The 27,807-nt window shown below is 34.1% G+C and overlaps 1 protein-coding gene across 2 annotated transcripts; it reads left to right on the top strand.

The window, feature by feature from the left end:
* Positions 1-240: 240 nt before the first annotated feature.
* LOC148596547 (uncharacterized) lies at positions 241-26,732 on the top strand. Of its 2 annotated transcripts, XM_088562737.1 has the most exons (11): positions 241-351; positions 10,509-10,763; positions 15,334-15,417; positions 17,797-17,954; positions 18,909-18,957; positions 20,483-20,585; positions 21,362-21,485; positions 22,863-22,923; positions 24,177-24,346; positions 25,022-25,173; positions 25,712-26,732. In XM_088562737.1, exons 2-11 carry the CDS (start codon positions 10,547-10,549, stop codon positions 25,857-25,859), a joined length of 1,266 nt encoding a protein of 421 aa, XP_088418863.1. In that variant the 5' UTR covers positions 241-351; positions 10,509-10,546; the 3' UTR covers positions 25,860-26,732. The 2 variants fall into 2 exon arrangements, with proteins under 2 accessions (XP_088418863.1, XP_088418862.1); XM_088562736.1 differs by lacking the exon at positions 241-351 and having other exon boundaries at positions 9,928-10,763.
* The last annotated feature ends 1,075 nt before the right edge of the window (positions 26,733-27,807 follow it).

Genomic DNA, 27,807 nt, shown 5'->3' with positions numbered 1-27,807 from the left:
GCCGTCGATATCCACATCCCACTTTGCTTCTTATATGTATGACGTGTATATACTTGGTGTGACGGTATTTGTATAATGTTGCACGTTCTCTACTATCTTACCCGATACCATCATAGGTTGTCCTATTCAGTTACATCATAGGTTGTCCTATTCAGTTACATCATGTGCTTGTGTTCTAGATTTACTTACGAGGAAGTATCACTCAGTTAACGAAAGCTTTATTTTATATAGCTTAGTTGGTCGAGTGGTCGACAGCGTTGGACTTAGTGCAAGCGGTATTGTCAGAGATGAGAAGGGGTTCGAATCCCGCTGAGGGAGCGACCAAATATGCAACTTAGCATCGATTCTAGGGTAGGGGTGTAGCTATTATATGTAGATTTGATCTTCTTTCCATGATTACTAACATTACTAATTGTTAATAAGACATTTGTCGTCGAGATTCTAGACTGAAAATGTTCGAGCCCAAAGCCCTTTTCCAGATACACGTACATGTACAACTAAGATTTTTTTCTTTTCTTTTTTTTTTTTTTTTATTTGGGGGGGGGGGGGGTAGAAATGTGTCAAAGGAATCTCGCATATACGCATATGCTTTGTTTCGTAAACCGTTCACAAAATGCAGAGATATTTTGAGGACTAAAACACCTCTAACATTACTTAAAAATAAGATATTTGATTTTAAAAAATGGGCACTGCTTCAAATTCAATGTGTCGATTTTGGACCCAGAAATTTGTGTGCTTTTATCGCCTCCTGTATTAGTCTTAAACGCGTTCGTTAATAATAAATAAGTGTGCATATTAATACAAATACAAAAAAGGTTCAATTTAAATTGTTCACATGTATTCACTTTCGACTTAGTTGAAGACACAAAAGTGAGCTTTAATTATTGCATATAATCTGACCTGAGAATGTTAACTACGTCTTAATTTCTGTCGTCTACGGAATAGATGCATGCAGAGGCAGAACGCAATGACGTTGAAAATTAAACTCATACGTGATAATAGACTGAAAAGAACTAAACGTGAGAACTGATAGATCCACCGAGAAATACATTGTCAATCCTGTTTAAATATATATCAATAGTATGATTGACTTTGACATTGACTTTGTCTCAAGTCTATATTCAAGACAATCGACACAGGAATTAAGAACACACCCTTTGTAAATACTATATTTGCACCTTTTCAGAGTTCGTACGGTTCACATACGAATGAAACTCTGAAGAAGTGAAAATATTTATATATACTAGATCTGATCACTGATCATGGAACAGTCTCGTGATCTATCCTCCAAAAAGATAAATCATATATCAACCTCACTATATTACTTTTTTCCAGAATGTACAGTTCAATAACTAAGTATGATTCTAGTCATATTAAGCTTCTGCTAAAGTCAAAATCTTGGATATTTATTGTCAATTCAATTCAAGTCAAGAAATTAAGAATGCATTCATTATGTTCGTGGAATCTTTGCCGAATGCTTCTATATACAGTATTCTACATTTATGCATGTTTCATTCCTTCACAAAACATGTTACTACACCCATATTTTGCCATCAACAGAAGTGTAAACACAAAACTAAAGAAAATTACAGACTACAGAACAGATTTTTGTTCGGAAATGCAAATATGTTGTAGCATAAATAAGTAGTGCAAGCTAGCAATAATTTGTGATATATTGTAAGATTTGATAATTTTGAAATTTTACTTTTATTGGTATTTAGCTCGGACATTTTTCATGAAATAACCAATTCATCCAAATTTAAAGAAATGGCTTTTTTTTCAAGAAAATGAATAGATTGCACTGCATAATACATTTAGGAACAGGACTATGGATCGTAGACTTCAAATCTTGTTTTGAACAGCTGAAGATTTAGTCTAAAATATGGTGTTTACACATTATTTGTTAAAGTTATATAGCAGTTTAAAAAAACATTTTTTTGTAAGTTTGATTTGTGCTTGCGTGTAAGATACAGTTAAAGACACACTTAGCAATGATTCAGCGCTAAATGTAATGTATTATTAAAACTGAATGAAAACATTTCATTACTGAATGTCCTAAACATTGACTTTAGCTGAACCTTAAATGATTCAAACAGTGCGAATCTGTGAATGTCCTTGATATTGACTTAATTAGCTCAAACCTTTAATGATTCACAGAGGCGAAACAATGAATGTCCTAAATATTGACTGCAAAGTGGTGAATCCATGAATGTCCTAGATATTGACTTAAGCTGAACCTTAAATGATTTAAACAAACCGGCGGATCCATGAATGTCCTAGATATTGACTTTAGCTCAACCTTAAATCATTCAATATGGCGAATCCATAAATGTCCTAGCTACTAACTTTAGCTGAACTGGAAATGATTCAAACAAAGTGGCGAAGCTGAACCTTAAATGATTTAAACAAAGTAGCGGATCCATGAATGTCCTAGATATTGACTTTAGCTAAACTTTTAATGATTCAAACAAAGTGGCGAAGCTGAACATAAAATGATTTAAACAAAGTAGCGAATCAATAAATATCCTAGATATTGACTTCAAAGCTGAACCTCATACGATTCAAACAAAATTGCGAATCCATGAATGTCCTAGATATTGACTTGAGCTGAAACTTAAATGATTCAAAGTGGCGAATCCATGAATGTCCTAGATATTGACTTTAGCTGAACTTTTAATGATTCAAACCAAGTGGCGAAGCTGAACATAAAATGATTTAAACAAAATAGCAAATCAATAAATGTCCTAGATATTGACTTCAAAGCTGAACATCATACGATTCAAACAAAATTGCGAATCAATGAATGTCCTAGATATTGACTTTAGCTGAACCTTAAATGATTTAAACAAACCGGCGAATCCATGAATGTCCTAGATATTGACTTAAGCTCAACCTTAAGTGATTCAAACCAACTGGCGAATCCATGACGTCCGGAAGTTTGAACCCAGCTTTTGTGGGAGAGTTTTGTAAATATGGTAAAAATAAGGGACTTCAAGCCTGGAATTTCCTTTTCTATGAAGCACTCTTTCCAAAATTTCTGGCTCCGCACCTGCAACCTGGAAAATTCTATTAACGGTGTTAATATGTGTTGGTCTAAGTTTGATTTAACGATGATTAAATTGAATGTTTTGTTTGTTTGTTACTCGTGCTTCCAATTTTCAATCGTCGTTTTATATACAATTTTTTGCGTTAAATATTTCGAGTAGTTGACATTACATGTACCAGTGTCCCAATCGATGCATATTTACATGTACATGTAGTTTGGTCTATTTTTATATCATTCAAACAAATATAGTGACACGATACAAAATTAGAAGTAGGTCATTATATCATTAAACCAATAACACATCCAGACTCCCCATATTTTAAAAAGGACGTTCATGTACATCAAGCAGATGTTACCCTTGGCATTCACCCGTCAGTATTTACACAATCAAAAACGAAATCTATAGGGGACGTCATTTAGAACTGGAATCGACCCAATTGTACTATATACCCATGATAACCCAGCATGACCCAATATCCGGATAAAAAAGGAGGGTTACAGGGTCAGGGGAACTACCTGCTGAATTCAATCAATATAAGAAAACACAGACAGACTTGTTATATGTGAAGCTTTGTGGAGATATCTAATTTTTATACTACCGCAAAAAAATGGTGTATATTGGTGTGGCGCTGTCGTCGTCGGTGCCATCGTTGTTCGTAGACACTTGGTTTTCATGCGATAACTTTAGTTGTGGTTGACCTATTGTTATAAAATTTTGATATGCTTCTTCTAACCACTGAAAAAAAGTTCCTTTGTGGCCAATAAGGGTACAATTTTGTGTTTTATTAAAACCCATGTAGATTAATGTTTGTTGTTCTTCCGATTTTAATTGTAAACATATGTATCAGCAGATTTGATGTGCTTTGGACCGTTCTCGAGTTAATGTGGGCAAAGGGTCATCACCCCTCCCCCCCCCCCCAAAAAAAAAAAAAAAATATTTATTTTTGGTCCGATTTCAAAATTTTGTTTTTATTGGATTCCTTAGAAAATCAATGCCTGCATTTTTTCAATCAGATTTCTGATTTCTCTTACGATTTTTAGTTATAAGGGGTCTAAGGGGTTTCAACCGCAAAAATCAATTTAACTGCTTTTGCGCAATGTCTTAACCGGTTATTGTGTCCATAATGAATCGTAAGTCCCTATGCTTAAGTGTGTCTAAAACTAATATTGTGTCCACACTTGTCCCGACTGATCAGGGTTCGACCACTGCGGTGCTATCACGCTGCGAAGATTTTATTTCTGGTTACAATGGCAGTTTCTTTCTTTTTTTCTTTTTCTCATGTATTTCACCAAGTTTTAAAATATAGTTTTTCTTCACTACTGTTTAGAATTACATTTCAAACTGATAAGGTGATTGTTTCAAGGTGCTATAACCGCTTCCTGAATTACTCTATGTTAATTTGCTGATGTTTCCAGTAAAGCCTCAGTAGTTTACCTTAAGTTTAACCTGATATAGACCACACATCACCTGAAACATACACATGAACTGCAATGTCACTCAAAATTTCACAAGGGGTTTACTACCTTGCAGTAAAGCACGGACACTAGGAACTCAACTACCCTAAAAATAGAAATGCTGAAAACAAAACAACGCTAGGAAATTATACTAAAAGAAATCAAAAGGCAAAGATCAAACGCTACACAAGGCGGACAACCCTATACCCAAAAAAGTGTGTTTTAAATATACTTATTTGACTGAGGACCTGTTGGACGCATTTAAAACTTATACATACATGACACAGGGCGTATTGAGCGCACCTCAATCTTATACATACCTGGTATTGGGCCTTTTTGCCGTTCCTGGAACTTATATATTCGTGTAATCCAGGTTTGTGTTCAACAAGACACTTAAACATGCCTAATTACAAAATAATTAATTCATTAACCGAATTATTCAGCCCATACCGATATGTAAAAACAGGTAGACATGATAATTTGTGGAAAAGAATTTCATTACATGAAAGGATTGTTATAATAAAACGCGTAGTTATTAGACAAGTTTTATATATCTATCAGAAAGGCACCTGTCATGTGGATTAATATGTAGGGTAGTTGATCCTTGTCATACAGTGCATGGTTTTGATAAATATATACATTCTTATTGTACAAGGAGACACCGTTTGTGTTTTACATAATTATATTTATACAGTGATTCATGCACTTTGTGTATTTTTTCAAATATTTAAATATCCCATTTCAGTTCCGATTTACAGTTTTTAGGTCTGTATATCTATCTGTCCGACGTTCGTCACTATACAGGAAACTTTCTTATTATGCATTTGAAAATAAAAGTAGGCCGGGCCAACTGATAGACAAATATTTAACACCTCAATCTTAAGAGACTGTAAACAATACCTATTTACACGAAAAGCGGAAATATAGAAATCAAATAATAAGAAGGGGATATAAAAGAGAAAAACACGTTCCGAAACACATATTTAACACATTGAGCTATACGAGCAGAACGAATCCCGCAAAAAAAAAAAAATAAAAAAATAAAAACGGATGCCTCAGAAGGGTGGGCATTTCGTGATCCATGAAATAAACCCACCGACAGTCCGGGCTGCTTACCCACAATGCTGCCGAATGATTCGTAAATGTTTAACCCCTTATTTTCATAGTCTTCTAAAAAGAAAAACTATTGGTACAGTTCCATGGTACAGTTCTGCACTCAACTTCAGTTCCAGGCTACACCTGCAATGCAAGAAGATGTCTGCCAAGCTATTTTCTTACTGTGGTTGGACCAACCCATCTTCCAGTAGTTTTTTACTCTTTTAACAAACTTTAACAAAACCCAACCACCATTAAATCAGATAATATATACAACATGTATGTTTGTACTTTCGCTGTGAACATGACCCACCTAATGTACGTCATATTGTGCACCTTTCTTTGTAAGTCACTCTATAAGAACGTCTTTGCCATATACAAATTATCTCTGATCAAAATATACCTCTCTGTCAGGAAATGAATGACAAAGAAATGATTGATTGCAGGTGATGAGCATGATGTAGCAAAATCTACTCCATTCTAAATCAATTCTTGACTTCGCTTTATTTTGTAAAACGCTTCGTCAATATTTCATTTTCAGGATTTTTATTTGCAGTTTGAACGAGAGGTGTTTTATTAGAAATATGGAAATTAGAAACCATTATAATTGCACAGCTGATTATTTTTTCCTCCCAACAGAAAGTGTAAAAGTATTCTCCCTATTGAAACGCAGAATCATTAACCTTCGATGTAAACCCCGGTCACGTCCTCATGACTCGGCGTTTTTTCATGGTTTTTACAGGAATACTATTGACCCTGTTACCGATTAAAGTTAGCCAGAGATACACTCCACAAACTCTCTGTTCCATGATAATACATGTAATTACTAGCAAACCAAATAAAGATGTCTTCTATAAGAGATTAATTCTAAATAATTGATCCCTTTGTTGTTTTTTTTTCTTTTTCTTTTTACTTTTCATTTCATTTTTTAATTTGTTTTGTTTTGTTTGTTTGTTATTATTTCTTTGTTTTTGTTGTTGAAGAAGACAATAACTACAAGTATTGCATCCGATTTTTAGGACTGCTCCATAAAAAACCTTTTCTTATTATTTCATTGAACAATGGTCAAAGAATGAAAAAATATTATAGTTAGACTTAAGACAATTGACAATCCTTTTGTTTTCGTTTGTTTGTCTCTTTGTATTGGTTTGGTTTTCTTGGAGGGTAAACAGGCAAGATGATGCAGGCAAGGCAATGAACCTCATCAATGATAACGGCTGCATGTGACCAATAATTTTCAATCAAAGCGCCGATGGCGTTGAACCTCGGAAGTTATGAGATATTTATAGGTATTTTAAAAACTTTATAATCCACTGATGGTAATTTGTTCTTTCTGTATTTCCAAAAAGATTACTTATTTACGACGGAATCAGCACTTTCTCCATTACTAGAGCTACATATCCACACAATACTGATGATTAAAAATTTCGATTTTTAAATTTCGTTTTCATTTCTTTTTTTATCTGTTTTGTTTCGTTTCATTTGGTTTTTGTTTTGTTTCGCAATGAATAATCTTGAGAACCTATTTTTAGTTATAAACGTAGCCATTCACGGTGAATCCATATATGGATATTGAAGGCATTAATACAATATAGTTCAGACTTCTATTTATGTATTTGAATTTTTATTTTTAATCGAGTGAAAATAACAAACATACAATAAACACTTTTTAATTGTTAATAGCCAACAATTATGAATCAACATCCTTCAATGCATATCAAGCTAGGTACATATTTTCCTCTCAATTCTGAATCTCGTCCTTTCTCAGGGCCTAAAAGTTAAATGTTTACAAGTGATAAAATGCTACGTGAAGGATTATTCTTTGAGATTTTTTTCATCTATTTATTTACTTTTGTCGTATTTTTATTATCTTTTTTATCTGCTTTGAAGACAACCAGGCCTACTTCGTTTAATACAGAAATTTACATGTTAGTGTAAAAACATAATTTTAGACAGTTCCGTATATTACGGTGACTTTTTTTAGTAAATCTTTCTGACTGTTTCGTGTAATACACTTCTTTTGGACTGCATCGTGTAAAGTAAATCTTCGATTCTGGCTGTTTTGTGTAATATAGTGCGTATAAATTCGTTGTGAAGTGTACAGAATATCGTGAGTAATAGTACGTGTGGACTGTAAAGTGTAACGTTAATCTTTTAGTAAGACTGTTTCGTATAATACAGTACTTGTGGACTGTAACGTGTACTACAGTAACAGTGGACTGTAACATGTAAAGTAATTTGTGAATTACGGTACTTTGTACTACTTGTGGACTGTAACGTGAGAAATAATCTTCAAGACTGCTTCTTGCATTATAGTTCTTGTGGACTACAAAACGCGTAAAAACAATCTTTCAGGCTCTTTCGTGGACTGTAACATGAAATTCTTTCAAGCTGTTTCGTGTTATACAATACTTGTGGACTGTATGTGTAAAATAAATCTTTTAGACTGCTTCGTGGAAGAAAAATTGTGACTTTTAGATTGGAACATAATTGATTGTTTAGACTTTTTCGTAATACATTTCTTTTACAGTGTTCATGTTGCACAATGTATTTAAAGTCTGTCTCCCATTAATATTACAAAGCAATAATATTTTATATAAATATGAATTTGGAAATACTTCAAAGTGACAAATGTAAGTTCAATGTCAATTCGTTTTTTGACTTCGTTTACACTTTGTATTTGCACTGCTTGTCAGCTGAATGAATTGTCACGTTTACCATTGGTGATTTATTTATGGAAGAGAAATTGTTTTTTGGTAACTTCATAATTGTAATTCAATATCAATTTTTAAATTCCAGTATTACTTTAAAAAGAACAGAATTGAGAGCGACACATATAAAAGACATGTTCATTTATTAAAATGAATTTATTCAATGTTTGTTTATATAACCTAGGGTGTGTATTGATGCCAAAGTCTAATTAAGATTATTATTTTGTACCAAGGTGAACTTCAGAGGAGAAAGAAATCGATGCAATGTTATGTTTATCAATAACTTGATATTACGTATATAGCACAACTACATGTACGTGTATGAGGTACTTACTTTCCTTCTTGTAATTTAACCTAACTCTGGGCGACATTCAGAAGTTTATAACAGGGAGGTTCCGATTCAATAATTTAAAAAAAAAATGGGTCCAGGTTGTCATTTGCTCAAAAATAAAAGAAGTATTGGAGTGCCTGGGCATCAATGTAAAATACCCCAATATTTCTTTTTCTAGCCAATGCTAACACATTCAAGACCAAACGAATTTGCTCTTCGGGCAATACCAGTCAGTGTCCACACTTGAAATTTTCTGACGAAGATGTGTTTCCAAGTTTTTTATCCTCCCTGATTTCACAACATATGCTTCTAGTTTATTTCCGAGGAGTTTTTTTTAAGTGATGTCGAGCGACTTTTATTGCAATTGATGTTTCTTGTCGATCGCTATCAGAATGATTTTCGTCGCTTCTATGTACTTATTTACCGATTCCTGTTGCTGTGTTATATCAAACTAATAAACAGCATAACTATAGAACACATGATGCGCCGCACACCTTCCGCTTTTTGTGTTCAAGTTTAGTGAGTTGGAAGCGAAAATGGAAATTCTAAGACCGTATAAAGGGTGATAACATCGTACCATCTGTCAAACCTATGTTCGCTTATGGGGATACGATCGGTATAAGGCATAATAACACCGTAGAAAAATGGTTGTATAAAAATGCTCTGAGGATCAATTTCTAATGATGTCTTAATGATTTCCGTTACGCCTCTTATATATCATAAATTGTTTTATATTTATAGAGCACATAATGGATATAAAAACGAAACAGCACAATGAAAAAGCGAAACAAATAAGTACACACACAAAACAAAACAAAGCAAACATAAAAAAAACAAAGAAACAGATAAACAGTCGACATGTAGGTACCTAGCTCTGTCCACCACATGTCACACCAGTCGACATGTAGGTACCTAGCTCTGTCACACTATTTTATGAACGCCTCAATTGTCTACCATAAATGAATATTTATAATCACAAAACCATTACATTTATATAATCCTTTACAAGAGTCTTAAATATTAACGACAAAAAGTTGACATTCCTCATTTACCCGGCTTTATCATAATGCGTACGTGAATAGTAGTGGTTTAATGCGCATGCGTCAATATTTGAACTTTACTTTCGTTAATCCGTAATTAGATTATATATAAGTATTTAAATTTTAAAATTGACATGACATAGCAGAAAAAACGTAACACCAATGAAAATGTTGATTCATTCATAACGAACCATTAAGACAGCCCATCGACAAGGGTTAAGTTATTTAAATTGCATTTTAACACGAGAGTATAACAATTGTAATCTGCATATGTTTATACCGCTGTTTATCTATTTAAAACACGAAATAAACAAATTTATTGATTATTAAAGATAAAGCTTTTAAAATGTGGAGGTAGGACAGTTGGATGTTTTTATACAATGGTTTGGTGCGTTGAATTATTTATTTTACGAAGTTTTTATCAGTTGTATGTAGCGTATAGACGTTTGGAATAAAAATCTGGAATATTGTCAAGACGTATAGAGACAGATAACAGATGCCTGGTGTGTGAAGATTTATGCACATATTTTTGATATTCACTTGAAATAATCAATGAAAATTTGGAGCAGATTGCAGTTTTTTAAATACAATTTAAAACGGGTTTTACCGTATAGATCGCATCAGTTGAATTTTTGGAAGCTGTTTGGAAAAAGATTTCGGATAACTGCATTATTTTGTAGTTACAATATTTATTGCTAATTGACTGATTATTGCTATGAAATTTGATTCGTTGTATACAATTAAAGTCGCACCAGGAGCTGTACACCATTAACACGTGTTTTCACATCAGTAACTGGAAAGTTCTAAGTAACTCCTTCATTAAATTTAAGAAATTGGAACTTGAGCGAGCACACCAGTAACTCGTGTGATGACTGTGAAGAAGACAACTTCGGTATCAGTAATCCACGTTGCTGAGGTAGAAGCAGAAAAGACAACATGGTCGCTCCCTTCCTCTAACGATAGTGATACAAATGTTCCCTTAGTCAAACAGGATAAAGAGAGTTCGGTTGGCTCCGCCATTTTACAGCTGGCAGTGTCCACCGTCTGTGGGATATTTTTTGGAATAGCTATGGAGAAGTCCAGAGGTTTGTATTATTTTTTATTGATTTGGGGGCAATGGCGGATTAAGGGTCTGGAATTTGAACCCACCCCTTTTGAAGGAAACTTGTGCGCATTTTTTTTTGGGAAAAATTAGTTAAGGAACACTAACCCCCTCGTATTGAAATGTCGTAATCGGGACCCCTTCTCCTCTATGATTATATTATTAATTTTGGTTTCGTTACTATCTATCTACCTACAAAATTCAGGATTTTTTTCTTGGCAGTAAAGACGACGTAAATTTGTATATATTTTTTACTTGTTAAAATCAGTACACAAAGTATGATAAACATATCCGATCTTTTAGTAGATATCGGTCAGTGTGCTCTGACATAGATATCATGATGTTCTTATCTAGAAACACACATTCGATGATAATAAATATTCTGTAATCTTTCTCTTGTGAAGTTCAGAGCAGAACACTCGTTACAAAATAAGAAAAAGAATGAAATGAAATAAAAAATTATTAAGATCCATACGGAATCAATGGATTTGAAAAAGTTTTTTTTTCGTGGGTTCCAAATTATTCATATTATTTTTTATAAAAGCAAACACTATATGCATTTCAGTAATTCTAACATTCATTCATTCAATTGTCTACAGAGTTCGTCAGATTTAGATATTAATCTTCACCAGTGAGCAATGGATCATGCAATAATCTTTTGCATTTGGTCATTGCATGTTTTTATCTCTGTGTTGAGATTAATTCGACATTACGACTTTACCCGATGTGTTATAAGAACAAACCTTAAACATTGATATCGTAATTGCTCATGTAACACGCACAAAACATATTATTATTTACAAAAAGCTTAGCATAAATACAAATGTCGTAATCATTTTGTGTATTGATATGAAGTACAAATAGTAGTCCAATAAATTCTATAGAAACATTTTGTCAGTCTACTGTTGTATTGATTGTCGTCCGCCTGAGTTGAAAAAAAATTCTTTAGAATTTTGAAGAGTGTAGTTAAGTGCAATTGTAGTAAATTCAGGAAGAAAGCACTAATTCTTCGTATAATTACTTGCTTTAGACTCTTAGAAATATTCGAATACATATTGTTTATGTATGTATAATACTACATGCATGTAGTTAATGCGCGCATTACGGAATTTTTGGAAAGGAGGGGGGTGTTCCAGGCCTTTATTTGCTCATGTAAAACATTTTCATACAAAAAGATCGGGGTGGGGTCCAATCCCGGAATTCCTAATCTGGATCCCACCGCTGCAATTAGATAATAAACATGACATATAATGGACCACATCATACACATGTATTTCCTACATGTTTCCAATATTGCAGTTCTTACATTGTATCTTCATTGCATATAGTCATTATATTTAGAAGTTCGAATCTAGTTCTTGAGGATTTTATTTGGGTCGTTGTGCCGTTATTTTGGGGTACGGATTATTGGGTTAGATTTTATATTACCATTCGTTGACGAATCCAGAGATTTTGATGAGGGACATAAAAGAATGGTTCTAGGCTTTATACGGCATTCTTGGCCCATATTTTGGACAATATTAACAAAATTTTCAAAAAAAAAAGATTCTTCATTTTTGCCTTTGAACGTAAACCTTTAATGAATTCAATAAGAACATAATACACTTTTTTTATAACAAGGCCATTGCTTAATTATATCACTGATACCTTTCTGTTTAGGATAACTAATACATAATTATCCACCCTCATAGTTCGTATAAGATATTCTCCAGCAATCCAGGGGTTGTACTGAGAAGATGTTTTCCGATCTTATCCTAACGGAGGAACGGAATTTCAGTTTCTTACGTTGTAGTGGTGGTAATAGATTTGTTTGTTGGGGTTTAACGCCCGAGCAGCAATATTTAAGCTATATTCAGGTGAGGTGGTAGTAGAAAACACAATCCTTAAATCCTTGGTAATAAATGCTGAAAACAAACAACAGCAAAACACAACACTCGTTATATTAACTTTCACATTTCGGCAATCTCTGAATCGACAAATTGGTCATCGGCAAATAGGGATTTTGCTGAAAATCGACAATTTCGAATGCTACATTGGTATCATCGGACAAACAAGGATCCGTGAAAAACCCTTAACTGCAATACTTCATTATCATTGGATAGTTTTACGTTTTAAAACTTTTTAGAAAAAAATATGTCTGCATGATTTTATCTGTTGGTAAAGAAAGAGAGTAGTTAAATTGAATTGATCTATTCATTTAGTAAGTTTTAGGCTGCGTATCTTTTTTATTTAGAAGATGATACTATGTTTTAAAATTTATAAACAGTATATATTGCTATAATGAACTAATTATTTATTTATGTATTATTAATAATACACACCATTTTGATTTAAAAAGAAACATCTGCATTCCAATTTTGATGAATTGAGAAGAGATTCCAAAGGTGTTAGACATGAATTGGCTCTGTACAACTTATCTGTTATCAGACGTACTGACGTCAATTGATGTTTTACTAGTGTCAAATCCTGGAATTTTAATATAGGGGTGGGGACAGACTGGCCTAACTGGGTCAGTGATATCTCGTGATTTTCTATAGGATCTAAATAAATAAAATGAGGTGGAGACACAAGCGCTATTCTTCATATATATTATCCCCAACTTTGCTTTGACATAACATGGCATAACTATAGTTGGCATAAAAGCCTTGCTCGTACTCTTAGTATATATTTTATGATTCAGGTAACTTCATTTTAATTTTGAATCTGTTTTTTTTTTCTCAAACAGATGGATAATTAATTTCACAAATATATTAATCCCATTTAATAATATAAACCTGTTAACTGACTTTTTATACAATGAAATAATAAGTTATGATAAAAAAAAGACCTAACCAAATAACATAAGTGGCTTGTGAACAATAATTGTAATCAGATTAGCGGTTTTTGACGGCGATAATCCGCCGAAAAATGCCTCACATACTATGTGGACCACTGCATTAGGCCAGGCATAATACATTGTATGTTTTCAGGCTCCAGTCTAATATCATATGTAACCTTATCAAACGTGGGAACAATCCAAGGAAATCTTCAAAAACCACTAAGTTGTTTTTTAATTTTCCTGGACAAATATATAAATATTGTTTGAAAAAGGAGTACGCGCTCCTGGAGCCCCTGCCTCAGCCTACTTTAGGTTAGGAATGATCATTCACAAGGAACACATCACTTAATACCTTTTTACACGCGCACATCTGGTATGGATAGTGCCCCGCTCTATGTTCTTTGTTGTGTGTGTCTGTTTTCCATGTCTGGTCTTTGTCCCTGGATTACATTCTTTTGATTACCGCTATAACCTTGGTTCCCTTGATTACTCTTACACCCGAAATCAGCATTTCTTCTTACTCAAATTGTTATTTTCAAAGGATTTTTATTAAATACAATGTCAAAATGAAAATTACCTTGAAATACTTTTATAATAATAATAATACATTTATCTCGCCATGTTGACGAAAGAAAAACCAAACATTATTTTATTTTGCCTAAGTCTTCTTTGGTTCATATACGATTTATAAAGATGGGACCCAAGTCCGAGTAATGATATATGTCGCAGATGAAATAAAATATTCCGTGCTTCTATTCAAACATTTAAAGCGTTGACAAGATATCGAAGTCGATCTTGATTCGCAACATAGATGTACTTTAAATACAGGAGATAATTATAAATGCACACAATGAGATATGTAGTTACAATTCACAAATTTTCATCGTGTGTTAACTTAAAGGCTAAAGGTCATCATGAATATTTCATCGTAATCAGAGACACCGTTACCTAATTTTCGGAATCTTTGTTTTAACGCAGCTACGGTTATCTGAACCTGTGTTATTAAAATTCTTAATTTACCCTCTAGATTATCAAAATTTGGCATTCAATATTTGGTATTAAAATATTCATATTAAATTTAAATGATATTTCCATCATGATTTATACACTGGTCTATAGCCGTAGCAAAAAAAAGTACAACTCAAAATGTTTGATATAAAGTCTTTTTTCAGCATAAATTGAAACAGTTGTTGCCTTTTTGCTGTCAATAATGTTCCCGTTTGTTGAAGTCGGACGATCAAGTTAAAATAAATAATAAAGTCCCATATTCCATTGAACTTGTGTTCATGATCTTTTGACGTGAATATGTATGATCCGCTACCATTGCAACACAATGGCCCATAGCAACGAAATGACAATGAACTCTAAATTTCATTTTTGGTAATGAGGCCACATGCAAAGTTTCAGGAGCTTCTGAAAGTATGCTTGCCACACTCAATATAGGGTTTGGTTGGTATTTAATTTTTTTATGTGTTTAAAACATGTGTGACATAAACAATAAGCTACCGATATTAGACTGTGTATAAAGATAATAAAGGAAATGTGTATTTCTTGCAACCATTACATCATAAAATACACCTTTATCTTTATACTACATACTAATGTTTCTGAACTGCCTATTAGTCTGTCGGTCGGTGCAACAGTCCGCCCGTGCGTTCGTAATTGTTCCAATTTATACTGCGGCAAAAATGCACATAGAATCATGATACATATATACGACTGCTCAATATTTCAGTTTTTGAACCAGAGTCCATACGGGGTCAGATGGTTTTTGAAATGTTTATTATGTTAAAGATGTTCTTATCAGCAGTGGCAGCAGGTAAGCATATCTTTATTATTAGAAAAAACAGCTATAATTAGAATTAAGCAACACTGCGCTCACTCTTACTTCAAATCCTGGATCCACCCATTAAGTGTCAGTATCTGTAAAAATCAGGCAGTGGATTAAACATGGTATGAAAAAACCATCATTTTGATAGTTTAATTTGAAGACATTCAAGATTTTCCATTTCATGCTGGCCCGTTGAATTACAATTTCATTGAAATGCACTAAAATGAACATTTCAGGGGCAGATAACTCTGTCAAAAACCTCATTTTTCTAAGATTCTATTGAAAAAAATCTGAGCAAAGCCAGTGATGCGGGGATCAAATAATTGTCTTTTCAAATAGAGAAGGCATCCTTGAGTGTTAAAACAAAGTCAGATCGGTGGGGTTCTGACATGCAAGTTTCTGGTTTTTATCTTGACCTTTAATTAGAAATCGATGGTAAGGGAAAATTATTGACCAAACTTTACGACAAACGTGATGACTTTTGAAACACCCACCGAGTTGCTTATAAAAAGTCAAGTCCGGGGTAGACAAACGAGGAAAGGAAAACCATGACCCATAGAATAAATCAGTTTTCATGGTGCAGATGGATACACCATAACGATCCACGAGTTCATGATGACGACCATAAAACTTCTGTAGTGATGACTTCAATCTTGTAGCAACATAACCCTGTTCCAGAAGCCTATTTGTTAGAGTTCTAGCGCGATGCCAAAAGTCTGCGTAGTTTCGACAAGCTCTGGTATGAGTTGTGATATGAACACTCCATACGCAGGTGCTGAAGGGATGTTGCCACAGATGAAAGGAAAGTTGACAATTGTGAAAGAAAAGTCATCACACTTGTCGTAAAGTTTGGTCAATAGTTTTCCTTTACCATCGATTTCTAAGTTCTAAGTGTAGGTCAAGATATGATGTTGACTTCACAGTGTCTGTAGTATCCTTTATCTCAAGCTTTTTGGGGTAGATGCGATTTATCAAATCCCCGAAATTAGGATTGTTTAAAGATAATACGTCAGCTATATAGCGGAAACTTAGATTAAAAGATCTAGTCAAACGATATTCTTTTTTTCGGATCAGATCAGCTATAAAGCCAGCCTCACAAGAGTGAAGGAATAGGTCAGCAATTAAACGAGCACAATTTGTTCCCATTGGAATGGCGACCGTTTGTTGATAAACAAATATGTTGTCGATTAAAAATTCCAGCATTTTGTAAACATCGTCCTCTGTATATCTGGAAGATGATTTGGAATTGTTTCTTACAAAGTATGAAGAATCTCTACCAAGAACTATATATTTGTATCTAGGAGTACCATCTTTATTTGGAAAAACAACGATGTATAATGTTCTTAAGTCGGGATTTAAACTTAGTATGGAGAATAGAAGTATACAGTGTTGAAAAATCATAGGTTTTAATGCTATTATATTCAGATGATAGTCTTAAACTGATTGTCTCCAAAAAATCTTTCGAAGTTTTCAGGATCCACATTGAATTAATACCAATATGGGAGTAACAAGTGTTTTGGTGGGACTGCAGACCCTCTTTGACAGTTGTGAGTATGGAAGTTAAAAGTTTTGAAAGAGGTTTAGTGGTACAGGTACATTTTGCAGATCCAGCTATGAAACGTTGTTTGTATGGATTCTTGTGGAGTTTAGGAATCCAGTACATAGACGGTAAATCACAATTATCGTCCTTTGTAGAGAGACCAAAAGAGGATAGCATAGATTTATGGTTTTCCACAATCTCTTCTTTGGAGAGTGTGGTAGCAGGATAGGTCTTATCACTGTTATTATTTTCTACGTCTACCTCTGATAATAAACATTGGCCGTAAAACGTTTTGCGGACAAAAAATGTTGTTTTGGGCTTTGTCTGCTGGTACGACAGCATACTTGTCATGTATAGTAGACAAGGTATAACTATGTGCTTTACAAAAAAGAGAATAAATCATGAAATCTGATTGGCTGATCAGAAAAGTCAATTGAATAGACAGTACAATGATCTAACATTGAGTTCTGACAAGTTTATGTCTAGTTATTATATCGCAACTCCGCACGTACATCTACCAACCAAGGAAAAATGTAAGCAACTTTCTTTGATGTGTTAGATTAAGCCTAGTTCTGTTGTTTGTGGTGAAATAGAATTGTGAAACATACCAGCATGGGCTAGTTATACCTTATACCAACTCTAGACCAAGGTCTTGTACTAGACTTTACGTTACCATAGACATTTCGTGTGAAGACCAGCATGGGATACTTACACATTATACCAAGCTACGGTCTCTAACTTATCTCGGTGTTACCACAGACATTTCTTTTGCAGACCTGCATGGGTTAATTATACCATCTTTTTACCATAACGATTTTTCATTCTAGGCCAGCTAGGTCTTGTATTATTGTCTGTGTTACCTCCCACGAAGGAAAAGTTCAACAGAGCAATTAAAGCGTACACAGAATGTTTCTGTGAGAAGAGTTTTATTACGTCAGCTGTTGGGGCGTTCATCCTTGGGGTCGGAATGACCATCAGTGGGGCAGTAAGTAAACTACTATGATAACCTCTGAATAGCATGGTATGTTCTGTCGAAAGTAGTCTCTCAGGCGATTAAGACTGTCTATCAAAACCTAAACAGTCTTTCGAAGCGTCGGGCCTTTATTATCCTGGCAACTAATATGACCTTAATGCAAAATTTCTGAAAGTTACTAGCATTTAACCAAACACAGACATCTATTTTTTAAAACACAAACAAGTATATTATTTTAAAACGCCAATTATACTCATTATTTTGGAATGCCTATGAAATAAAATGGATATATTGGAATTTATATAACGTCTGAAACCTTACATAATGGGGCATTCAGTTACATGAGAACTGACATAGTGACAAGCAATGCTTCTAAAGCAGCAAATAATATAAAATACTGCGCTATAATATTGACTTGCAACCCTCGTCAATTCAAAGTTCCCTACTTACAAACACTTCAAATGTTATAACCCGTTGTCTCCAGGCTGTTTTTCTGCTTAAAATGATAACCCGCCATGCAATAAATCACTAGATGGGCAAACAGCAGTAAATCATACATATAAATGATAAATAATATTTAAATACTTATGTTTTACCAACGTGGTTTTACTCTTAACATGATATTGCCTTTGTATTTACGATTTTAGAAAAACTTACAAATAATTACACTTAAAAGCTATAAATTACCCACCGTTTATCTCATGTAAAATACCGACAGTTGACCTGCAGTTAAACTCTTGAAAATTGCCTTCGCAGATGTAATATATAGTGTCCCAATTGTCTTTTTATTTTATTTTATTTTATTTTATTTTTTTACTTCCTTGTCCGGGTGGTCGTGTAGATTATATACCTTTTTTTTTTATTTTAGGGAACGGATAATCGTGTAATATTTACAAACGTTGTTTTTTTTTCAAATTTTATTGTCATGATGACCGTGTAGATTACAAACATTTTTTTTTATTTTAGTGTCCTGGCATGGTGCTTATACAAGTGGGAACATGGGTACCCAACGCAAGTATGTTGATATTACATGTGTATGGTAACATTTTACGGTGATATATTATGTGCGATTGTTATTGATGGTGTGTATTTGTGTAAAGTCTAAGTTACTGTGTTGGTGTCTTTATCCTCAAGTCGAAATATACAAAATACTGCAGTAAATTAATACAAAATGTTAGGACAAACAAAGTTTTTTTTAACGGTTCCTTCTTGGTTTCTTATGTGATTGCCTAATTACCTACTCAATCAACACACACATTGCACACAAGACATATAAAAAGACATACATTCCTTGTCTCCTTGTGTTTCCTTTAAAAACACATTTATTACTATTAGTGGCAATATTGCAAAAGGAATTGCCAGGTTTTCTTGACAAAAAAAAAAACAAAAACAAACAAAAACAAAAAAAAAACAAAAAAAAAAACAACAAAAAAAAACTAACTATGAAATGTCAAATATATTATTTATCAGCAATTTAGATCAAATATCAGCATTGATATAGCAGTCGCCATAGCCTTGATTTGTAAAGCCTGATAGCATCTGCAATTATCTTACATGTACATTACCGCAGCGATCTAGTCCCATTGGCATACCCCATTTAGTTTCAAATGCAGATAGTTAAGTCCATTTCATAGGTATATATCAAATTTACTTCCTATTTACGCCAATAAACAAACTCAATGAACAACTTTTACTTAGCACTTAATGCTGATTAATTAGGATTGTATATTTGTATTAACAATAATCCAATTAAAAATAGTTGACCTCTAATCTATTATCAGTAAAAATTTCGATAATGCATTTATCGGGTGTCAGTCTGTTGTCTGATTATATTGTTTTTTGTAATAATAATTCTATTTGGGTATTTTGGGCATGTGTGAAGATAATAGAGCTGTAGGTGCTACAGGTGCTCCATGGCTAGTGTTGTCTGCACCGTACATAACTTGAAATTGTATTATAAGACTTTGGCGTTTATGTTAATGTGCGTGTGTCTGGAACTAAATGCATAAGATAAGAAACTATCTTAAAATGACACATAAATGTCTATGCGATAACTTGTAGCACTTGAGCTATACAGCTTATCAACTGAGGAACGTAGCTATTGAGAGGGGCATGTATCTAAAGACATGATTTATTTCAATGATTGTGGCAGCTTAACTTTGAATGATTTGATAGACAGTTTCGACCTGGTGGTCGATAAATTGAAATTCGACTTGAAAATATTTAGAAACCGGGAAAGGCCAACTAGTAGTTTGTAGTTCAATTACGCAGTTTGTCGGAGAGTTTTGTGTTCATTCATCTAGGTGTTCCATGTAAACCGACATCGAACTTGAATATTACGCAAACTGGCACACTGCTACGATGTATTATGAAATGGGTGTGTTCTTTTTGTAATGTCCTTCGTGATCAGAATGCAATTTGACGATTATTTGGGGCGTAAAAATTAAACAATCGTTATAAATTGATTCAGCACTTGAGTACCTTGATTTTTATAAATACTAATAAGAACATGTCTGTAACTGACCGCCTTTCTCTTCCAGTTTTGACATTACTTGGTTGTTTGTTGGGAGCCCTGATATATGGAATTCTGGCCCCATTCATCCAGAGAATAACACGACCAAAGAAGCCACTCCAGAAACTGAGGTAAACAGCTACTATTGTGTGATGCTTGTACAGACAGCACATTGACAAACGATATTTACAAGTCATAACATGACATCTTTGTGATCTATTGTTTGCTTTACACTGGTTTAAAGCCGATACATTCCGAGTAAACATGTAAACGTCTCTACAAGTAATTTGTGGTTAGAAAGGTTAGAAAAGTTCCTTCAACCGTCAATAAAGAATTTTGCCAAGTCACTATGAACATTGTACAATTAAATATTTCTTTAGAAATTGATTATGTTACAATATGAGAAATTGATACCCAACAAACATTATATAATTAGGTCAAACTGTGTACTATTTATTGGACACATCTGATTGACTCTTTGATATCTGTTGTATCTGTCTTTGATCTTGTCTGCTGGAATATCGTTTTTTTATTTTTTATGTTAAAAACGAGTTACATCAGGGAATGATCCATGATTTCAGACTTGCGCTCTTGAGTGGGAGTTTAATTTGTGAATCAAAATTTCGTGCACACAAAACCTATATATACGAGTCCGCAGTTGTGTTTTATACCACACTTTTGTTTCAATGATAGTGAGAAGGAAATTTCTTTTGTTTTGTAATCGTTCTTGTGTCGTACGAAATACTTGATGCATTTTACACTAAATTCTCAGTTTAAGAATATAAATGATCCAAAAACCAGTTTATGTCAAATGTCATAAACATCCCTAATAAATGTAGCTATAAAAACAGAAAAGTTTGCACATTTCTGATAATTTTCACCCAAAAGATGAAATTATTTTTTACAGTATACCGGAGACACTGAACGTGCCATATTTTGTGATAGCTTTACCAATGGTTATCGTACTTGTTGTAATTGTTTTTCTGAACGAATACTATTGGCCGTGGACAAAAGATATAACTTTACTAAACGTAAGTCATTGTATTACTGATTACGGTGCCACTAAACTGTGACGTCATTAACTAGCTTTATTTTACCATTCAAAGTAAGAATATTCGAAGACAGAAGAATCTGAGAGAAATATATTCACTTTTTTAGCTCACCAGGCCACGTGAGCTATTGCCATTACTTGGCGTCCGTCGTCGTCGTTAACAATTGTACAAAACTCTTCTTCTGTTAAACTACTTGACTGATTAGAACCAAACTTAGTATAAATGTTCCTTGGAGTATCCTCCATAGAACTGATGTGGAGATGTTTGATTCGTCGAAAAACATGGCCGCCGTTACTAAAAATTGAACATAGGGATGCGACAGTAGTTTTTCACATATATCTCCAAAACCATTAGGTTTAGCTAAATTCTGACATGGATAAAAGTGTTCAGCATGATGAGATCTATCTCTGATCAAGTTTTGGTTTGAATCCGTTAAGCCATGTTGGAGTTATTGCCCTTTTTCAACGATTTTTGCTATTTTTAATGTTATTTCTTTCAAAAATCTTCTCCTCTGACACTACTTGGCCAATTGAAACCAGACTTGGTATGAATGTTCCTTGTGATATCCTGCATAGAACTGATGTGGGGATTTTTGATCCATCGAAAAACATGGCTCCCATAACTAAAAATAGAGATCAGTAGTTTTTCGCACATATCTCCAAAATCGTTACGTTTAGCCAAACTCTGTCAATTGCTGAAATGATCCTTATTATAAGGCCTTCAAAGGTCTTCAGGAATCAAAGTTGTCAGGCGACTCCTTGTAAGAGTTCTTGCCTTGAAAGATGACTTTTTTACAGTTTTCAGCCAATATCTTGAAACCTATAATAGATAGAAAGAAACTTTCGATTGCTGAAATGATCCTTATGATAAGTCATACCAAAGTCTTCTTGAGTCAAAATTGTTGGACATCTCCTTGTTAAATTTATTACCCTTGAAAGACAAACTTTAACCAGGTGAGCAATTAAGGCTCTTGGGAATGAAAAATACTATGAAAAATATTTCTATTTACTCTCAATGTTTTAATAGGACATTCTGTGTTATTCTGCTTTTAATTTTTAAAAATACCAATTATACAAATATTACAGCATACGTTGAACCACTGTTACTTTCTATCTCAGGCCACTGTCATAATATCAAAATATATCGGCAAAATCCAAAGTCGCCGATAAACAGAATAACTTCAATTTGAACGTCTCTTCAGGATATCACATCTAACCCTATCCGGTTTATAAGTGTGACATTGTCTGTCTCGTCTTCAAAACTACTGATATTTTGTTTATAGCTACTTTCTTTCCTCGTTGCGTTTAGTTTCTAATTTCGCTATAACCACTTCCCAACCATAATTCTTTATTTCAGCGGACGAATCCGTCTTCCTCAAACGTAATAACAGCTGTATCATGGACACCGTATGCCTCAGGTATGAATTCTTTTGTTGTGGTATTTGTAACATTGTATTTTTTAAATCTGTTTGAACGCTTTATACTCTTTGCTGTGAAAAAGTATATTCCTCGCAACTTTGCAACCACTAAGCTGTCTTTTCCACGAGCCAGCATGAACATGATTGTATCATGTGATAGTTGCATATATCTTTTAGTATAAATATTATTTAAAAAAATATTGTAACTAAGATGAATCAAGGGAACCAAGGTTCTGGCATGGGAGCATGGACCAGGTGCACCGGTAGGGTAAGCGTCCTCTGCTTTTCTAGAAACAACCGCCGAGTTGTTCATTAAAAAGTCATATCTGGGGTAGACAAACGAGGAAAGGAAAACAATGACACGTTGAACAAATCATTTTTTATGGCGCAGATGGATCCACGAGTTCATGATGACGACCATAAAACTTCTGTTGTGATGACTCCAATCTTGTAGCAAAATAACACTGTTCCAGAAGCCTATTTGTTAGAAGACTAGCACGATACGAAAAGTCTGAGTAGTTTTGGAAAGCTCTGGCATAACGTATGAGTTTTGATATGAACACTCCATACACAATTGCTGAAGGGATGTTGCCCCAAATAAAAGGAAAGTTAACAATTCTGAATGAAAAGTCATCACGTTTATCGTAAAGTTTGGTCAATAACTTTCCTTTACCATCGACTTCTAAGTGTAGGTCAAGATATGAGGCTGTAGTATCCTTTATCTCAAGGTCTTTGGGGTAGATGCGATGTATCAAATCCCCGAAATTAGGATTGTTTAAAGATAGTACGTCATCTATATATCGGAAACTGAGATTAAAGGGTCTAGCTAAACGATATTCTTTCTTTCGGATTAGATCAGCCATAAAGTCAACCTCATAAGAGTGAAGGAGTAAGCCTGCTAGTAGAGGATCACAATTTGTTCCCATTGGAATGCCGACCGTTTGTTGAAAACGCGTCCACCACACTGGACAAATATGTTGTCGATTAAAAATTCCAGCATTTTGTAAACATCTTCATCTGTATATTTGGAAGATGATTTGGAATTATTTTTCACAGAGTATGAGGAATCTCTACCAAGAAATATGTATTTGTATCTAGATGTAAAAATTAAGTTATATGTATTGACCGTTCCATTTATCCCAAATTTGTCTAGATATAGTTAGAATTTTATTTTAATACAATACTGATGACTGTCTTTTATTTTGATTCTGAGATTGATTTTAGCAGAATATCAAGTCTGATTCGTTTCACAGGCATTATAATCGGCGCAGTACAGATACCCTTGGTGTTGGCTGTAACAGACACATTAGGCGGAAGTAGTGCATACGTCACAATTGTATCACAATGGGTGGTAACAGAAAAACTACAGAAACTGTTCCCATACTTAGCCAGTAAAAGACTGGGAGTGGGGAACTGGTGGCAGGTACGAAGCAGTCTATAATATGTATCACGAGTATCTATTGAAAATCTGAGATTTTTCCCAGGAGTGTGAGAATTCCGTCAATAGGGTATGTAAGTGTCGTTATAGTTTCATTTTCTTTACCGGAATTTCCGATGTAGAACGTATTGAAAACCGAAGACCGATCTGTATTTTATTGTTTACTTCCGGGTACTCGAAACGCTGTATAACAATGCAAAATCTTCTAGTTTATGAATTTCCTGACTACATTTATCATGTAGAAATAGTTATTTGTCTTTCTATTGGTATTTTTTACCCAGGAAGTTTTTTTACTCTTAACACTGAACTCAACGCTCTTTATATGACAAATATCTACGGTTTTGAATGGTAGACTAGGACCCATTCTCGTGAAATCACCGGGTCACATGACGAGACTTACATACCCTATTGACGAGCGGATATCTCACACGAGAAATATATGGTACTGCGTTCGTATTTAAAACGCTTTTTTTTTTATCAATTTACTACTATGTGAACGGATTTCAGTGGTATATTGTTTAATTTTCAATGGAAGTTCATCTACAGCTTTAACTTTCTACTGATATGTGTTTATTTTGCTAAGGACAGTTATGACTACAAACTTCCGATTGCCAGGTTGTCTGATGTCAGGGGCAGTAATTTTATGCTTTTTATTGACAGGTTTTTATGGTGTCAGGGGCAGTTATAGGAGGTCTAGTGTCGGCGATATCATCATCTACGTTATCTAGTAGTCATGGTGTCCAGGCACATACGGCGTTCTTGGGTGGTTTTGTCATGGTTTTTGGGGCTAGATTTGCTTCCGGTTGTACGAGGTATGTTACAAGCCTACTCTACGCTAGTAAGACATTGATAGGTCTAAGTATAAACTACGGAGAAACACACATACAGTGATATCGATGTCTCGAACAGAAACAACAAAACAGTAAAAATTAACAAAGAAAAACAAAATACATACAACAGCCGAAAAAGAACACAAATTGCAAAAATAAAATTGCTATATTGACTTCAATGTAAACTTAGATCATTTTCAGACCCTTTAATCTTTTTTTTTTATCATTATTGGGTACTATAGTCTAGATTTGGGACAGTAGATATGCAGCTACATCAGCTTTCATGACGTCAGTATTAGTTCTGATCTTTTAAAATTCAAAATCTTCTGTTCTACTGGTATTTTCATTTTTATGTTATGAATGCAGGCTATATACTGGTAAAGGATTGAGTTGACAGAAGCTTTTTTGAATCATTTTGCTGTTACTATAATGTACTAAAGAAAAGACCTTCCTCCTATGTCAGTAACAAGACACACAAATCACAAAACATTGTTGTGTAATGTATGGTTTTGTCTTTTAGTGGTCATGGAATCTCTGGAATGGGTCTGTTGATATGGATGTCATTCGTGGCAGTGCCAGCCATGTTTGGAGGTGGGATCGCCATAGCCTTTGCCATGCAAGCCACAGGTGTACTCGATACCTACGTAACTCAAACCGGTGGCGTATGATTTTATGTGTGACCGATATCTAGGCCAATACATTGTCATCAGACCACACCATGTTGCATCGGTTCAGTGTAATATCATGGTGATGTTGTTACAGGACAAGTACTTGCACATATTGATCTTGCCTACGAACTCTTCACGGGTATCATTCTTTATACTTGTTCATGAAATGAATGATCGGGTCAAAGGGTGAAGGTCATAGCCATTATATGGTTTAATCAATACATACGTACATGTATGCTTAAAAACAACTACTCAGGAATTTTAAGTGCCATATTTGTTATCACGTCAAGCACGTTTCTTATCATAAGATGCATTGAGTATACAGCATTGTTTCTTAAATCTAGTCTTTTTGTACACATTGTTAACCACTGTTTTGTTTTACTATATTGCCATTTCTCCTGAGCAAATGACGTAACCGTAAGTGGACGAATAACACATGACTGGTTTCTAAATGATAATATGTCAGGTACAAACACATTCTAAAATGTAATGCCATTAATTACATTGTTTTTTAATACAAACACACCCTTTAGGGTGAGTTCACAGACAGACTTTGTGAGTTAATCGATTTTCCTTGATTTGACCAAAAAGGAACACACACCCTTAAGGGAATAGCACTTTTATTTGGTTTTTGACAGGTCGAATATTTTGACGATTTTTTACCAGCACGGGAAGTATTCAATGCACTAAAGTTGTATTCCCAGTTAACAATTATGTTTTATGGTATTCCTTTGATCAGTTCCATAATTCATTCTATATTTGCATGTAAATACCGTTTTAATATACTTATCATGTTACAATTTTTACAGCCTTGTTATTTAAAGTACGATGATGTACTAACTTTCAACATGTATAATAAATATACCTAATCAATCTTGCATTGTTCATATTGCAACGTTTGTGCCACGCTCCTCTTAAAATACAAACGAAGTTACGAAAGTTTACATAAACAATATGATGGATATCTAGCTTTATATTCTAATGGATTGAAGTAGACTGACGTTAAACAATGTTTTGGCTTACAGTTGTTATCCGGGAAGTGAAGTGAACATTTCTTTAGAGCAAATTATGGTGAAATAAAACAAATGAAAAAAAATCAACAACGAAAATACGTTGTTTTACTCAAGGCTTAAATTTGTTGTGTAGCATCACAAATAATCATACATCACAAATGTCATACATCACAAAGATCCGAATAGTAGGCATTAAAAATATTTATTTAATGACGCTTTATTCAATGTAATTGTTGTCTGTGATATTTTAAGGGGAAATTGTGACACTTTCTGTCATAACTCTCTGTGTCCAAGGCCAGATATCAGACTGTCATAACTCTCTGTGTCCAAGGCCAGATATCAGACTGTCAACTCTCTGTGTCTAGGGCCAGATATCAGACTGTCATAACTCTCTGTGTCCAAGGCCAGATATCAGACTGTCAACTCTCTGTGTCTAGGGCCAGATATCAGACTGTCATAACTCTCTGTGTCCAGGGCCAGATATCAGACTGTCATAACTCTCTGTGTCCAGGGCCAGACTGTCATAACTCTCTGTGTCCAAGGCCAGATATCAGACTGTCAAAACTCTCTGTGTCCAGGGCCAGATATCAGAGGCGGATCAAGAAAAAGTTACCAAGTTATTATATTGCTTATTTCTCCGCGAAGTTTGTTTTTAAAATTGGGTTCCCTTCTATAAAAGCCGATTGCATCCGCCAATGAAATATACCATGTGCAGATTTAGAATAAATTATGTCCTTGTGACGTCCACTGAAGTGTTACGTATTTTAAACGTTATAGGTATCACCACCTGAACCTTCATACAAAAAGCTGATGTAAATTCAAAAATGTTTCCAATATTTTAGTCATTGTGATAAATGCGATAATCTTCAAATCCCAATAATTTAAATTTGCATCATGGAATTTGTAACATAGATAATGTGGGATTGGTTCGATTT

This window comes from Perna viridis, chromosome 15 (assembly GCF_037379345.1).
Source record: "Perna viridis isolate PV_CMFRI_1.1 ecotype Kerala chromosome 15, ASM3737934v1, whole genome shotgun sequence".
Classification (NCBI taxonomy): Eukaryota; Metazoa; Mollusca; class Bivalvia; order Mytilida; family Mytilidae; genus Perna; species Perna viridis.
The sequence above is the reverse complement of the archived record's forward strand: the minus strand, read 5'-3'. Positions and strand labels throughout refer to the sequence as shown.